The 16,448-nt window shown below is 55.1% G+C and overlaps 1 protein-coding gene across 1 annotated transcript; it reads right to left on the minus strand.

Annotated features, from left to right (window-relative positions):
• Positions 1–4: 4 nt before the first annotated feature.
• GYS1 (glycogen synthase 1) lies at positions 5–16,443 on the minus strand. The gene is made up of 16 exons (XM_079800391.1): positions 16,129–16,443; positions 14,457–14,638; positions 11,477–11,668; positions 10,411–10,596; positions 10,050–10,194; positions 9,125–9,242; positions 8,744–8,864; positions 8,135–8,241; positions 6,884–6,943; positions 6,712–6,790; positions 5,222–5,335; positions 4,969–5,095; positions 3,114–3,209; positions 2,841–3,004; positions 1,665–1,745; positions 5–1,505 (listed from the first exon to the last, which is right to left on the minus strand). Exons 1-16 carry the CDS (start codon positions 16,244–16,246, stop codon positions 1,182–1,184), a joined length of 2,214 nt encoding a protein of 737 aa, XP_079656517.1. The 5' UTR covers positions 16,247–16,443; the 3' UTR covers positions 5–1,181.
• Between the last annotated feature and the right edge of the window lie 5 nt (positions 16,444–16,448).

Raw genomic sequence — 16,448 nt, forward strand, 5'->3', positions numbered from 1 at the left:
AGGGGAGAGGCCCACCAAATCCTCACGTTGGACCAGACCTGGAATTCTTAAATATAGTTGTATTTTTTTTTTTCATCTCCACACACACTTCAATCATACCCCTTCTGCCCCCACTCCCAAGGGCAAACAAGTGCATCAGGCACAGCACAGCACACGTGAGGGGCACCTCCCCTTCACCAAAGCTGGGGACAGGGCACAGCTTGGGGACAGAAGAGCTTTGAGGTAAAAAAAAGGGAAGTTCTAGAACCCCAGTGGGCTCAGTTCCAGACCAGGGTGCAGCACAGTGGTGAGGTTCTAGATTCAACAGCCGGGACCTAGAACCCAGTGGTTTCACGGTGGGCCTGGCGGTTGGGGGCTCCCTAGAGGGCACAGAGTCTTAAAATACTGGGGGGGGGGGGGGGGAGAGAGAACTCAGACTCAGGGAAGGAGCAGGGTCTGGTCTAGAAAAGGCCAGCAAGGCATCTAGACCAATGCTGCACGTTCTCCAGTAGCAACGAGAAGACCAGTGGTTCTGCCCCCCCCCCCCCCCCCTTTGCTTGGCTAAAGTGTAGAGGAAGAGGGGGCGAGGGGTGGAGGGGTCCTCCAGGCAGAACCCGACCCCCCAGGGAGGGCCAGGCCAGAGGAAACACGGTGTCCTGTATGGAGCCCGAGTTCTGGGGTTGAAATGGAGGACCTTCTGCATTGGGTTAACTCGAGTCCTTGAAAGTGCTCCCGCTCTCAGCTTGCTTGTCCCTGTAGCCGGGTCACGGCGGGACCTCCAGCGCTCGGTGGTCCCAGGCCAGGCCCCCGGAGCAGGGCGTGCTCTGCGGTGCTGTAGGGTTTGCAAGCCACGGAGTGTTCGAGCAGCCCCAGCCTGGAAGGCGACAGGCCAGGTTCCCTAAAAACCCTGGCACCATGATAGGGTATTGGCAGATTCCTGGCCTCTGGGACCCAGGCCAGACCTGCGAGACGCAAGGGCACAGATTTCCCATTCTGGGACCGGGAAAGGCACGGCGTTGTAGATTCTGGAGTGTGGGGGGGTCCAGGGCAGAGCTGGAGGGGCTGGAGTGGACGGTGGGAGGGGCGGGGCGGTGCACCCCACGGCAGGTCCGGGATCTGGAGTGGGTTTGGGAACAGCGCCGCTCTGCATCCGCCCTCGGGGCCAGGGAGGCGGGGCGCGCAGAGTGTGGGGCGCGGGGGGCTCAGTTGCGCTCCTCGCCCAGGGAGCTGGCGGGGCTGAGGGGCTCGCTGGGGCTGCTGGCCGAGCTGGAGGGCGCCGTGTCCACCGAGTTGCGCTTGCTCCCGCCGCTGGAAGAGGTGCAGTTGGAGCGGCGCGGCCACTCGGGGGCGCGGATGTTGCGCCGGTCCTTGGCGGCCTCCTTCTCCTCGTCGTAGCGTTCGCCTTCCTCATTCGGCAGCTGGTCCTGGGGGTCCTCCTCGTCCTCGCTGAGGTGCGGGCTCGAGTGCCGAGACAGCGAGGGTGACGGCGGCACCGAGGCGGGCCGTGGGTAGCGGTAGCCCTGGGTCTGTGCGCGCCGGTGTGGGCACAAAGGGCCCGGTGAGCGGAGGCGCCTGGTGCAGCCTGGGCGTCCAAGCGCCGAACCCCCCAGGCCTTCTGAGTCCTTGAGAGAGCTCTCCACCCCCAGCCCCGCCCTCTAGCCCCTGGGGGACCCGGGCCAACTCACCGTGTCAGCCTCGTGGGGCTCGTAGGTGAAGTGTTCCGGAAAGGCCTTGGCCAGTGCCATGTGGCGCGCAGACATATAGTACTTCCGGGGAAAGAAGGAGAGGGACATCAGGGGGCGGGAGCCCTCGGCAGGTGTGGAAGAGGGTGACCCCCCCCCCCCCCACACACACACCTTTTATGCAGATGAGCACACTCTGCAGCATCTTCCACTAGACCTCTCAGCCAGCGATTTTTAACAGGTGTGCAATTTTTAAAACATGCAATTCCTGCCCTAACTGGTTTGTCTCAATGGATAGAGCTTCGGCCTGCGGACTGAGGGGTCCCAGGTTCTATTCTGGTTAAGGGCACATGCCGGATTTGCCACTCGATCCCCAGAAGGGGGTGTGCAGGAGGCAGCTGATCAATGATTCCCTCTCATCATTGCTGTTTCTATCTCTCTCTCCCTCTCCCTTCCTCTCTGAATCAATAAAAATATATTTAAAACAAACAAAAACAAACATGCAATTCCTGACTGTAAAAGAGATCAGGGGCACTGACCTCTTTTAGATTGTCAAGTAAAAAAACGACAGCACAAACACAACAATAGCCGTCGGGTGTGAATGAATCTAAATTATACCTGTTTTTTTGGCCAGATCAACAAAAAATGTATTTTTTGATGGGCCGCAGAATTTGCTAATTAGTTTATGTGTGCCATGAGGGAAGAACGGTTGAAAATAGTTGGCCTAGCCCTAACCGGTTTGGCTCAGTGAATAGAGCGCCGGCCTTTGGACTGAAAGATCCCAGGTTCAATTCCAGTCAAGGGCACATCCCCAGTAGGGGGTGTGCAGGAGGCAGCTGATGGATGTTTCTAACTCTCTATCCCTCTCCCTTCCTCTCTGTAAAAAATCAATAAAATATATTTTAAAAAAAAAAGAAAATAGTTTGCCTGAGCCAATTACCCATTTTTCGGGCTCCGCCCCTTATGTAGCTAGCAGAGCTGTGAGTGGACAGCCTGGTTTCTCTGGCCGCAGTTATGCAAATAGAACTTCGGGCCCACGTGGTTTTCCCACAGAAGTTGAATAATTTCTTAAAGGGACAGCAACCTTCACAAGTAGGAGGAGCCATCAGCCCCTTTGAGACTGAAGAACCAGAGACCCAGAACCGGAAGCACAGGGCAGGAGAGGGAGTTAGTCTATACCCGGCCCAAGTATTTCCAGTCCAGAAGGTCGGAGAGGCGCTCGGTGCGGTTCCGCTGGATGATGCGCTGACGCCGGCTCTGCTGGCAGAAGCTGTAGAGGAAGGAGGTGAGCTGCGAGCAGGAATCATCCAGGCTGCGGAACCGCCGGTCCAGAATGTAGATGCCTGGGGGGACGGAGGGGGGGGGCAGGATGGGGGACTCAGAAAACAGACTGACACCAGGACCCCGCCTCCCCAGGGCCCAAGGGTCCCGGTTCTCAGCCTGGGCGCTGACCGTATGCTGAGGGGTCTGCGATGTGTTCCTCCATGAAGCAGCCGAAGCCGGAGAGGTTGGTGGAGATACTGGGGATGCCCATAACCGTGCACTCCGCTGCGGGAAGGCGGGAGAAACAGTCCGCTTAGCTTTCCCCTCGGAACCGGCTGAAATCTCAATAAAAGCCTCAACAGCGCCCTCTACTGGCGCCTTTACCAAATGCCGGGCACCGTACTGAGCAAGTCAGGAGCTGGAAAATCCAAGCTGGGCATGACTATTCCATCAGTTTATGATGTTCATTAGATTCCACTTATAAGTAAGACCACGTGATATTTGTCTTTCTCTGACTGGCTCATTTCACGCAGCACAACACTCTCAGCATATAATACTTACTGTCCCTATTTCTTAGAGGGGAGGCTGAGAGGCTCAGAAAAAGGAATTCACTTGCCCCAAGGCCTAGAATAAGGAAAGGTCTAGAGTTGGGCAGCAAGGATGTTAATTTATTGAGTTCTGGGCCAAATGTCTGCCATTCTCCTTAATCCTCACCACCTGGAAGAAACTTTCTCATGCCAGCCCCTACTGTTTTGGTTATCATAGCTTCATAGTCTGTTTACACAGGAGGTAAGAAAAGGTCTCTCGTTATTACTATGGCTGTGTACAGAGTAAGTATTAGGCTTTGTTTACCACCTTAAAGAGCGCTGAGAGGCAGATCAAGGAGTTTATTAATTCTTATAAAATGTCTCTAAAAACTTGTTAAGCTACAAAAGCAGACACTAAATATAACAGGACTTATGGGGAAAACGGGGTAGGGGCTGACCACACAAAACCTATGCACTCTTTTCACCATGGATGAAAGAAAACTGGCAAAATTCCTAATTCTCATGCAAGCATAGTTCAAAAGACTTATTACATTACTCATAAATTGTCCCAGCCTGTGTGGCTCAATTGGTTGGAGCATCTTCCCTTACACCAAAAGGTGGCGGATTCGATTCCCAGTCAGGACACATAGCCAGGTTGCGGGTTCGGTCCTCAATTGGGGTGCATATGGGAGGCAACCATCAATGTTTCTCTCGCTCTTCCTCTCGCTCTCACATCAATAAAAACATATCCTCGAGTAGGATTAAAAATGTTTTTAATTACTCAAAATGAAGACTACAGCAAATGTGGTATTTATTTAGCCTTAAAAACATGAAAGTAGTTGGGTTGGAAAGGGTGTGAGGAGGGTTGAACTTGGGGAAATCACAGCAGAATAGCCCAAAATGAGAGAGAATTGCAAAGAAGCTGATCCAACTTGGAGCCCGTGTTTAAAAGGAGCCAACACGCCCTGGCTGGTTTGGCTCAGTGGATAGAGCATCAGCCTGCGAACTGAAAGGTCCCATGTTCGATTCTGGCCAAGAGCACATGCCTGGGTTGCGGGCTCGATCCCCAGTAGGGGGCGTGCAAGAGGCAGCCAATCAATGATTCTCATCACTGATGTTTCTCTCTCTTTCCCTCTCCCTTCCTCTCTAAAATCAATAAAATATATTTTTAAAAGGAGCCAACAGGAGGAAGGTGGGGGGGACAGGTGCTGGGGACCGCTCAGGGAGACTGTACCACATGCAGCTGTGTTAGTGGACTGTGCATTAAGCTGCTGTTATTGGGGGGCGGGGGGGGGCTAATGTCAGCAAATTGGGGGAGTCACATGTGCACTGTGACATCAGTCCTCCAGTTCCCCATCACATGAGCTACAGTGTCCCAGACACATGCTGTAGCAGAACAGACTGTTCCGATCGCCCCTGGTTTTGCAAAGGAGGAACTTGGGGCTCAGGGAGGGCGCGTGCCTTGTCCCAGGACCATGCCAGATCTGGCCCAACCGCCAATGCCATGCTGCACTCACCCGGCGTGTAGCCCCAAGGCTCATAGTAGGAGGGGAAGACCCCGAGGTGGCAGCCACGGACGAACTCCTCATAGTCCACGGGGAGCAGGGGGCTCGTGGAGGACAGGAACTCCGGGTGGAAAATAACCTGGCAGCGAGAAAGCAGGACTCAGACACAGAAGTCCTTTGATAAATTAGGTAAGATGGGGGATGTGAGGCCCCGACTCCCCCCACCCTCCTGCAATGCCCAACCCACCCTGACCCGTGGCCTCACCTTGACCCTGTCCGCGCTGCTATTGAAGAGGCCAATTCGGCGAATGGTGGTCAGGATAGGGTCTGAGGAGTCGTCCAGCATATTGTGGGTGCACACAGGGGGGAAAGACTGCCGCTGTAGGGGCCACACGTGGGGTGGGGGTCAGGGAAGGGACATGCTGAACTTGGGAATCCAAAGAGACTACAACTCCCACCAGGCTGTGGGGCAACAAGCCCAAGAGATACCAGGAGTTATAGACTTTCTACTTGGCTCTATCTGTAAAGGTTCTTTTTTCCTTTTAAGCATCATACGCTAAAAATAAACTACATTTCCCAGCTGTCTTTGAGGCAGAGCCAGCCTTAACAAGCCCCAGGGACTACAGGGAGTTGTAGCTATCTTGTTCTGTATCCTTGGCTCTATCATCAAAAAAAATTCAAAGAAACGAATGTCCCCCAGTGGACTCTGGGAGTGGGGCAGAGACTGTGCCAAGCTCCAGGGGCTGCTGGAAGTTGCAGTTTTCTCATGAAAATCCTGGATTTCTTTCTTTCCAAGTCCCTTTACTCTCCTTCCTGTAATTCCCTCCACTTCCACACCCACAGAGGTCCAAAGAAACCACAATTCCCAAGATGGGTATTCCCAAGAGGGTGACAGAAGTCCTGGGGGGGGGGGGGGTGCTGCTGGGATAGTCGTGTGTTTTGTTGCAAATATTCCATCATTTCTCTCATTAAGTGTTCTATACACCTTCAGTCTACTGACTCCAGCAAACCAAGAAACTACAACTCCCAGCAGCCCCCAGGAAGAAACATGCTCACGGAGGCCGACTGCCTTAGGGACTATTAGAGATTAGTTTGACCAAAAACAATTCTTTCCTTGTTTGTGTTGCTTGACCCCAGGAAATGATGCACCAACCCTGACCACAAGCACCAAAGACCCTTGACTCCAGAGAATAAAAGAACTCTTTAACTCGCAGAAGTCTCTGGGGGCCGGGGAAGCATCGATGTAGCAGAAAGACCCACGGGCTGCTGGGAATAGTAGTTTTCATTTGGTGTCTGACAGTTTCCTGAAACAGCAACTGCTGAGCTTTCAATATTCTCCAGAGAATGATAGGTGCTTTAGCTGACCTCCTGACGACCCCTCAAGAGGCCCAACAAAGCCACGGCTCCGAGCAGTCTCTGGGGACAGAGGTGGAGCTGGTCTGCAGCAAGGCTTTAGGACACGTGGGAGCTGGGGTTCTCCTTTTGTAGCTCTCTTGGCTTAAGTTCCCCTTCACCTACTGGCCATTGACCCTGGGGATGCAAAGAAACTACAACTCCCAACAGCCTCACGTGGCAGAATACGTCAGGGGAAAGCAGGCTGCCTTAAGGGCTTCTGGGAATTGAAGTTCCGCCAGTCAGCTCACACCCTTTTCCGAACCTCAGAACTCCCAGCAATCTCTGGGGTCAGAACTAACTTGGCAAGCTGCCTCTGGGGCTGCTGGGGACTGCCATTCCTCTGCTCAGGGGTCCGAATACCTGCGTGGCAAAGATGGCTCTCTTCATCATAGTGAAGTCCTCCTTGTCCAGCATCTTGTTCATGTCCGGGAGGCTCCCCCTGCAGGGTGAACAGGGATGTGCATCTGAGGAGGGGTGAAGAGAGGGGTGAGGGCGCAGGGCCATGCAGGGCTGAGGGGTGGGGGGCACTCACACCAGTAAGGATTCATAAAGCTTCCTTCCGAATTTCTCCTTCACTGTGTTGGCCGTATCCCTGGAAAGAGCAGAACAAGATCACGTGTACACCAGCCATTTACTGTGAGGTTTCTGGGGCAGCCACGAAGCTGAAGTCTGAGCAGAGAAGCCCTGGGGACTCCGGGCTGGAGGACCGGGACCCAGCGAACAGGTCCCGGAAGGCTCGGATCCCTTGTGCCTCGCATCAGCTGTGTGTCCAGGGATAGGTGGCCTTCCCTCTCTGACTTCAGTGACTCATCGGTCAGAGGGAGATAAAAATAGAACCAACCTTAGGGGTTTGCAGGGAGGACTTGATGAGGTCATGGCTAAAAGTACACAGTGCCCAGCACACAGTGCGCCTTCCAGAAATGTCAGCTATTATTAGAGCCTGCCCTGGCCCTGGTGGTAGCCATGCAGAGCCACATTTAATAAAAAGGAAGATGATGTGGAGAGGATAAAATTTATGTACACAAACAAGGCTAGCAAATAGTGCCACCCTACAGCCCCATTGACAGCCCTCTGTTCCTAGTCTTCCCATAGCTCTGGCCTCATTGTCGATGCTCTTGGCCGAGGACACTCTGCTCCAGCCCCGCTGGTCTCCTCACTGCTTCGCATACAGACCCCAGGGCCTTTGCACTCGCTCTTCCCGTTGCTGTTCCCCAGACACACACAGGACTTCCTCCCTCATTTCCTCTATGGGTCTCTACCCCATGGCACTCCCGCCGTGTGGCCTGTCCTGACAACCCTGTCTCATATTCCTGTGCTGCCTCTCACCCCCCCCCCCACCCCCTGAGCATTTTCTATAGAATTTTCTGGAAAGAGAGCTCAGTGAGGGCAGGGATTTTATCTTTTTTGTCCACAGCTGTGTTCCCAGGACCTGGGACAGTGCTCGGCACATAACAGGTGCTCCCTGAACGTGGGATGGCTCATGCGTGGGTTTTACAAATGAGGAAACTGAGGCTCAGAGAGGGGTCGTGGTTTGCCTGAAGTCAGAAAGCCAGCAAGCGGCATGAGTTAGACCTCACTGGTTTGATATCAAGGCCCAGGTCCTGCTGCCACACTTGTCGCGCCTGCGACTTCTTACTGCTCCCGAGCGGAGGTGTCTTAAGCAAGCGACTTCACTAGGAACATGGGGCAGGTGGGGCCACGTTACGGGGGACAAAAGTGAGATTCCAGGAGAAACCCTGGGCCCTAAGCACACAGCTGGGGTCCTGGGCCGGGGGCTGCTGACCAGAGCTGCTTGCGCACGGCCTGGCCCTTGAGGGTCTCCACGTTGAAGTTGTTGGTCCGCGCCGGCATGATGAAGAAGGCGACCACTGTCTGCTCACTGTTGTTGACCTGCGGCACAGGAGAGGGGGAGGTCGGGATCACATGGGAGAAGGTGAGGCCACTCACCCCTTTCCACCCACTCACCCCTTTCCACCCAGCTAGGACCCTGCCATGCCCCTTCCTGTCAAGAAAAATTATAGGACAGCCCGGCTGGCGTGGCGCAGTGGTTGAGCACTGTCCTATGAACCAGGAGGCCACGGTTCGATTCCCAGTCAGGGCACATGCCCAGATTGCAGGCTCGATCCCCAGTAGGAGGCAGCCGATCAATGATTCTCTCTCATCATTGATGTTTCTCTCTCTCTCCCTCACCCTTCCTCTCTGAAATCAATAAAAATATTTAAAAAGAAAAGAAGTATAGGACGAGTTACCACGCCCCCTGCGACTCCATCTTCTCTCTGGGTTTCTATACGTCCCACAGAGGATCCCCACCCCCACCCCCTGGGTCTCTGTTCTTGGCGGGATGGACTGATTTCTTGGTCCTCCCTCTGCCCCCTCGCGGCCCACGACTTACTCTGAGCAGATAGTTGAGCCGGGCCAAGGCCTCCAGGAAGATGTCGGCCCCCTTGTTGGAGAACTCGTAGCGGCCGGCGATAAAGAAGTACAACGTCTTGTCCAAGTTGAAGTCCAGGTGCCTAAAGAAGCCATAAGGCAGGGTGACGCCGAGACTCTCACCCTCTAGTCTTGCCCTCGAGACTACAAATCCCAGAAGCTGCAGGGGCAAAGAACATCCTGTGGAGGCATCCTGGGGACTCCTGAGATTTGTGTTTCTTTTCTCCTTGGATGTGGATCTAAGATCCTTCAATACTCAGCCATTGTTCTCGGCGCTCAGGAACTCCAGAGGCTGAGCTCCCAACCCCTCCTCTCTGGAGACCTAGGTATCTGGCCCACATACCCATAAAAATGGCCCCGCACGAACTCCTGGATTCGGGCCTTGCTCTGAGCGTGGAGGTTCTGGAACTCATGCATGGCAGAGAACTTCTTCACGTTGAGTCCATTGGGGGTCACAATATCTGGGAATGGGGGAGAGGGGCCCAGGTTTCATTTCTTCATTCAGATCAATGTGGCCGAATGAATAACTGAAGGAAAGACCCCTTTCCTTTTGTAATTTCTTCATTTCAATAGTTCCTCTGTGAGTTCCCTTGGTGACCCGGCTGCCCTGCCACTCAGATGCCTTCTTGCCCAATAACTACAACTCCCATCAGCCTCTGCAAATGGCTAATCAGGCAGGGAACTAATCTACATTGGGGTTTCTGGGAGTTGCAGTTCTTACACATCTCCATCCTGCTTCTCCCAGAATAGACCCTCCTACCTTCAAGCCTCTTTTAGGGTCCCAACCATGTTGTATCCTCACAAAAATTAAAGCACATCATTGAAAAACTACAACCCCCATCAGCTCCCAGGAAGAAATTCTAGGAATATAAGGAGCTGAGCAGCCGAAGACCTCCCAGAAGCTGTGGTTCTCACCTTACATCCATTGAGAATTGATGCTATAGCCTGGGGAAAAAGAAGTGGTTCTAATTCTGCTTTTCTCAAAAACAAAATCCAAAGAACCTTCATCCCCTTTCAGAAGACCAATACCTACGCTAGCCAATAGAAGAATTTTACAATTTCTGAAATTAACATCAAAGGAACTACACCTTCCATTAGCCTGTAGAGTGTACAGGTCACCTCATATCCAGGTCACCAAGCTAGGGCCTTCTGGGAGTTGTAGTTCTCTGCTCTTTACAGTAAAAAAAAATTTAAAAAAATCGGTGTGGGCCTTAGCATAGGTAACAAACTACCTCATTCATGCCTAGGGATCCCAGCCTATCACCGACCTGGTTTCCTCTTGAGAAGGTGCTGGGCCTCGATGGCGGTGATCTGGGACACAGTAGCGAAGACATGAGCGCAATGGGCTGCTGCCCGCTCCATGCAGTAGCGGTGATAGATCTGCCTCTCACCTGCTTCCTTGTCCACATTGAACTGGGCGGGAAGAAAGGGCACTCGGGTTAGGAGAATTGGGGAGAAGCCGGGAGGTTCAGACTCTGGAGACCTGGGGGAGACTGGAGGCTGGACCCTGGGTCTCAGGGAGGAGGGCTCTGGGGATGTGGGTCTCCTGAGCCCCGAAGAGGGAGCCCCATCCCCAGGGCTCTGCAGACAGCTCTGGGCTGCCCCCCCACCGCCACACTCCAAGCTCACGTTCTCTAGGTTGTTGTAGAAGTCCACGGCACCGGCACACAGGTATCGCCCCAGCAGCGTGGCGTGGGTGGTGAAGATGGTGGCCACAGGCAGCCGCCGGGCCCGGCACAGGCAGAGCCCGACCCCCGCCAGCCACTCGTGGAAGTGTGCGACCACGTGCGGCTTCTCCTCGCTCTGGGCCAGGAACTGCGGGGCAACAGGAACAGGGCCCCTGTGTCTCCGCGTGTGGCGAAGACAGTCAGCAACCCCCAAGGTGGAGGAGGCAGCAGCGGAGAAGTAAATCTACCACAGCCGCTGCGCAGAGCGAATGGCCGCCCACTGCAATCCCCGGAGGCAAGAAACCACACATTTTCGAGGCAGCCGGACCGGCTGAGGCTGAAGGGAGCTGGGGTTATTTTGGCCAGCCTTCTAAGTCCCAGCAAGGCTGAATTGGAAAAACTGAAGTTTTAGTGTCCCCCAGTTCTGGACACAATTCCTAGAGACCCTTGATCTCAATCACGAATAGACCTGCCTTCAATATCGGCGAAAGGACTACAACTCCCAGAATGCCCCAGAAGCAGCCAGTTCATAAATTGTTTCTCCCAGGGCATGGGAAATGAAGTTTCTTGAGCCTTTTAAAACCTAAAAGGGGATCAGAACCAAGTTTCCTGGTTCAGACATAGGCTGGCATTTCCCAGACATCCAGGGCTCCATCTGAGAGCCACGTCCAACCACTATCAGACTAGAGAACTACAACTCCCAGAATTCCCTGGGTGAGCCCTCCAGCCAGGCCAATCTCCCCAAGAACTAATGGCTCAGAATTACTAAACTTGGAAGGTTAGAGTGAATAAGGCTGAGGCTGGGAGTTTGGGTCCCTGAGGGAAAAGAGTCTGCGTCCTTGGACACCCATGTTTCCAAAGATAAGAGTTAATCCTTTGGTGAGAAGACCCACAACTCCTAGAATGCCCTGGAAGAAACCAGTTCCCCTCTGTCCCCACCCCGACCCTTCTGTCCAGGGGCTGATGGTCACGGTAGTTTGGGGCCTGGGGCCAAAAGGAGTGACATGGGGACCAGCTGTGGGACCTACCTCACCCAGGAACCAGGTGGTGAGGAAGCCGAAAAGGACGGCGTCGTTGGCCTCTCGGTCGTACCAGGGCACCCCGATGTTGCAGGTGTCCCAGAGCTCCCCCTTCCAGCGCTCCAGGGCCCAGGCTGAAGCGCCTACATCCAGGAGTACCACCAGGGGGCCCCCTTCGATCAGCCAGCGCCCAAAATACACCTGGGGAGACCCACAGGGAGGCTTAGGGCTTTGCCCGCAGTCTCTGGGCACAGCATCTGCGCTTCTCCCACCAGCAGGCAGGTGTCTGGGCTTACTGCCTCAGTTTCCCCACCCTGTTTCTGCATCTGCTGCTAATTTCTCATCTGCTGTCTTACTTCTCTATTTGCTGCTTGTTATTCCCACCACAATCGTTTTTAAAAGTGTTTTAAATTGATTTCAGAGAGGAAGGGAGAGGGGAAGAGAGACAGAAACGTCAATGATGAGAGGGAATCATTGATAGGTTGCCCCCTCACGCCCCACACTGGGGATCGAGCCCCAACCAGGAATCAAACTGTAGTTCACAGGTGATGCTCAACCATTAAGCCACACCAGCTGGGCAATCTCATTTTAGAGAAGGAGGAGGGGTGAGAGAGAGAGAGAGAGAGAGCAAAACATCAATGTGAGAGAGTTACGTTGGTAGGTTGCCTCCCCTACGTGTACCGACCAGGTTGAACCCACAACCTAGCCATGTGCCCTGACCTGGAATCGAACCAGCGAACTTTCAGTACAGGGGATGATGCTCCAGCCAACTGAGCCAAACCAGCCAGGGCCCACCACAATCTTTTCTTTTCTTTTCTTTCTTTCTTTTTTTTTTTTTTTTTTTACTGATTTCAGAGAGGAAGGGAGAGGGAGAGAGAGAGAAACATCAATAATGAGAGAATCATTGATCAGCTGCCTCCTGCACGCCCCACACTGGGGATGGAGCTCGCAACCCAGGCATGTGCCCTTGACCGGAATCGAACCTGGGACCCTTCAGTCCGCAGGCCGACGCTCTATCCACTGAGCCACACCAGCTAGGGCTCTCCTCTATTTCTAACCACACATTCGCAGTCCGGTCCCTGAGCCCGCGCTGCCCGTTTTCCCACCTGCTAACCATTACTCGGACCTGCGGGCTTGCTTGTTTGCTGCCACATTTCTCTCCTCGACCACCATGATGCTTTCTGCCAGGATCTTCTCTTCCTACTGCGAACGCCTCCCCCTGGAATCCAGGGCCTGGATGCTTCTTTTGCTGTTCTCGCTGCCACGTTTCTTCCACCTGCTGCCTTGTTTCTGACTCTTTCACCATATTTGTCACCTGTGGCCTCTTTCCTCTGTCCTTAGGCTCCTGCCACATTTCTGCCACCGGCAGCTCTTTCCCCGTGACAGGGCTGCATTTTTCTACCCACGGCCACGTTTCTAAGCCCCGCTGTCTGATTTCTGCCCCTGCCACCTTTTCCTTGTCCGGTTCTTTTCCTCCCGAGACCATGGCCTGGGTCCGGGGCCTGCTGCCACAGCGCCATCCAGCTGACGGAGCAGCGACCTGCCTCCCCAGCCTGGTTTCTCCCAGCCGTGGGAGCCTGACCCTGACGCCCCTCCCCCTCCCAGCTGTTGCCTGCCCTTTTGCTGGGGGGCCTATTCTTAGGGCCCCAGCACGTGGGGAGCAGCTGCCATAGGGGGAGGGCTGGGTGGCTCTAGGGTTCCTTAGGGACACCTCTGGCCTGAATGGGCTCCAGACCCCACCCCAAACCAGAAGCTGTGAATGAATGAAGAAACCACTGTCCTCTCCCGCCCCATCTGTCCGTCCTTCAGCCCTCTGCCTCCCAGCCCTCTCCGTGGGCAGCGGCCACCTCTCTGTGCTCATCCTCCAGCCCTGGGACTCTCCCCTCCTCTCTCTTTAAAAAAAAAAATAATTTTTTTTTTTTATTGATTTCAGAGAGGATTTGAAAGGGAGAGAGAGATGGAAACTTCAATGATGATAGAGAATCATGGATTGGCTGCCTCCTGCACGCCCCCTACTGGGGATCAAGCCCACAACCCCGGGGCATGTGCCCTGACCAGGAAATGAACCGTGACCTCTTGGTTCATAGGTCAAAACTCAACCAGTGAGCCACGCAGGCCGGGCTCCCCTCTTCTCTTTAATCCCTGGCTCTGCTCACCAAAACCCTGTCCCCTGGGTCTGCCTGCCAACCCCTCCTCCCTTCATCAGTATTCCATCTTCCTCTCTCCTTCTAGGTCTTTCTCTCTGAAACATCGGGTTGCCTCTCTTCTCTTCTGTATCTAGACTCTGTCTCCTTCCCTATTGCTCTAGTCCCGGGGGCGGGGAGCCACCGTCACCTTTTGGGACACTCACTGTCTCTCCATCCATCTCTCTCCCTTGTCTGCCTGTCCACCTCCCTCTGCAAGCCCGGCTGTTTATAGAAATAATGATGATGATGGTAATAATAACCACAACAATAATAGCTCACCCACAGCGCTAACTTCATGCCAAGAACTGGGCTGAAGAATTCATTCACTATTTCATCCGCCCACAACCCCATCAGGCCGATGCTGCTGGCCAAGGTCACACGGACAGGAAGTGGAGAAGCCAAATGTGAACGTCAGGCTGCCGTTCACCTACTCCGGCCACCTGCCTCCTCCAAGCCCGCCTCCCCTGGGCTCTGGCTGCCTGTCCTCCTCTGCGTCCAGCCCTTCTTCTCTCTCTGGGTCTGAGCATCTTGGAACCGTCCTTCCGTCTGTCTTGTACCTGCTGTCTGTCTGCCTATTTACCAATGTCTCAGAGCTTGGGGTTCACCCACCCACTTCCTGCATCTGTCTAAGTGTCAATCATACCACCTCTGTGTATGCCCGGGGGAGTCCCAGGTCATCGTGTTTCTGTCCACGCCTGTCTCTCTGCCTGAGGCTGTACCCCCACCCCCACCCCGTTTGTCCGCCTGCTCCCCCCCTGACTGCAGGCACCCACCTACCTGCCCTCGGCGGATCCCTTTCCCACCTTGCAGCCCTTGCTGTTCATGGAGTCCAGCGTCCTCTTCAGAGCCGGGGTCGGCGGCTCCAGCAGCTCCACCTGGGTCCGCACTCCCTGCTCCGTGTACGGTCCCACCAGGTAGTAGTTGTCGCCCCACTCATCTCCTGTCACCTTCGCCTTCGTCTGCAGCACCGTGTAGATGCCGCCCACTGTGGGCCCAAACCATGAGGACAGGCCCCAGCTGAGGTCCACAGGTCTGAGCCCTGGGCCGGGGGGCTATGGGGGCACTGGGGCCCCCAACTTCTGGCTTAGAGGGAAGAGGGGACCGGGAACCCATACATCAGAGGCAGAGGGAGGAGGATATGGGAGCTGGAGGACAAGTCCTCGTGGGTGGAAGGGAGACGGGAGGTGGGGTTGGAGCTCTGAGGGAGGAGGGGGCTCAGACTAGGCTTCTGAGTCTGAGCAGAGGGGCTGGGGGCCTGAGCTCCTGGGTCTGAAGGAATTAGGGGCTGGGGCCCCAAGGATGACAGAAGCTGATGAGGATTAGCAGGACCCAGTTCCCCAGTTCTCAGCTTACAGGAGCTGGGCTTAAATTCTCCATCAGGCTCTAGGCACGGTAGGGCCCTATTCAGCTCCCCACCAATTGCCCAAGAAAAGTTGGAATTGTCATTTCTTGCCCCCCAGAGACTCTGCTGACCTATCCCCCAGTCTCCTCTCCCCAGCTGAGGACGCGGGCAGATGGGACCCTGCCCCTCCCAGGACTCCACTCCAGACCCAGGAGCCTGGGCCCCCAGCCTCCTTACCTCCGGACACATGGCTCTGTGTTCACAGGCCCCTCCCATGGTGTGAGACCCAGTCCCTTTCTCTCCCAAGGTTCAGCTAAGCAAAAAAACCCCACCACCCTCTCTGCTGAGGAGCAAGACTGCCCAGCTCTGGGGCTCCCAGCCCCACCTGGCTCTCCACATCCAGGATCTCAGGCCCTCGGAAGCCCCGACTCAGAAATCTAGGGCCCCAGCCACTCCCACCCCAGGGCCCAGCCCCTGACCAACTTAGGACTTCCCAGCCTTCCCTCATTCCAGTCTCCAAGTATCTGCGGCCACAGGCTCCTCTACTTCCAGGAACCCATAGTTCAGGCCTTCAGCTCCTTCACAGCCCAGGCATGAAGGTGCCCAACCCTCTCCCACGCTAGGATTAAGAATTAGGGCCTCCGGTCCTTTCCCAGTGTTACTCTCGAGTGACCAGTTCACCTATTCTCCCACCACGACTTAGGCATTCTATTTCCCAGTCAGCTTTCTCTCAAATCCAGAGGGTCACAGGTCTGAAACTCAGCCATTTCCCAGGTTTGCACTAAGAATTTCCAAACCCCCCCCCCCCCCCCATCTCTTTCCCTGTTCAGGACCCCGGTCTCTCAGAAACCTCCCTCTGGGACCTAGGAATCTTTCGGGTTAGCCCCTCTTCCCTAGGACCCAGGACCGGACTTCCAGCCTCCTTTTATCTTCACAGTCAGGAGACCCATCTTCATCCCTCCAGGGCGCAGGAGACATATCCCAGACCCTCCCCAAGGACACAGGAGTCATAGGCTCCTTGCCCAGAACCCAAAAGTCAGGGTATGGAGTCCCGTCCCCCTATCACTCACGAGCCCCCGGCCCCCATCCCGGACTGCTCTTCTCGCCTGGGCCCCGCCGCCCGGCGCGCTCACCTTTGTTGGCCACCTCCCAGGCCACTTCGAAGAGCACCGTGTTCTCCAGGTCGAATTCATCCTCCCAATCTTCCAGTCCTGGCAGGGAGGACATGGACAAAGTGCGGCTGAGAGGCATGGCGGACGCGGGAAGGGAGTTCTAGGGGCCACAGGTGGAGGATCCGGGGGTGTCTGTGGAATGCACCCGACAGGACGTGGAGCCAGGTAGCTGGTGCCCGAAGGGAAGCTTGCAACGCCCTCGGCTTCCTATTGCACGACCGCACCCCCAGACCTAAGCAGGAGGCGGCCGCAGCAGCACTGAGCCCCGCGGGGCCCCTGCA

Source organism: Cnephaeus nilssonii (assembly GCF_951640355.1).
Source record: "Cnephaeus nilssonii genome assembly, chromosome: 20".
NCBI lineage: Eukaryota > Metazoa > Chordata > Mammalia > Chiroptera > Vespertilionidae > Cnephaeus > Cnephaeus nilssonii.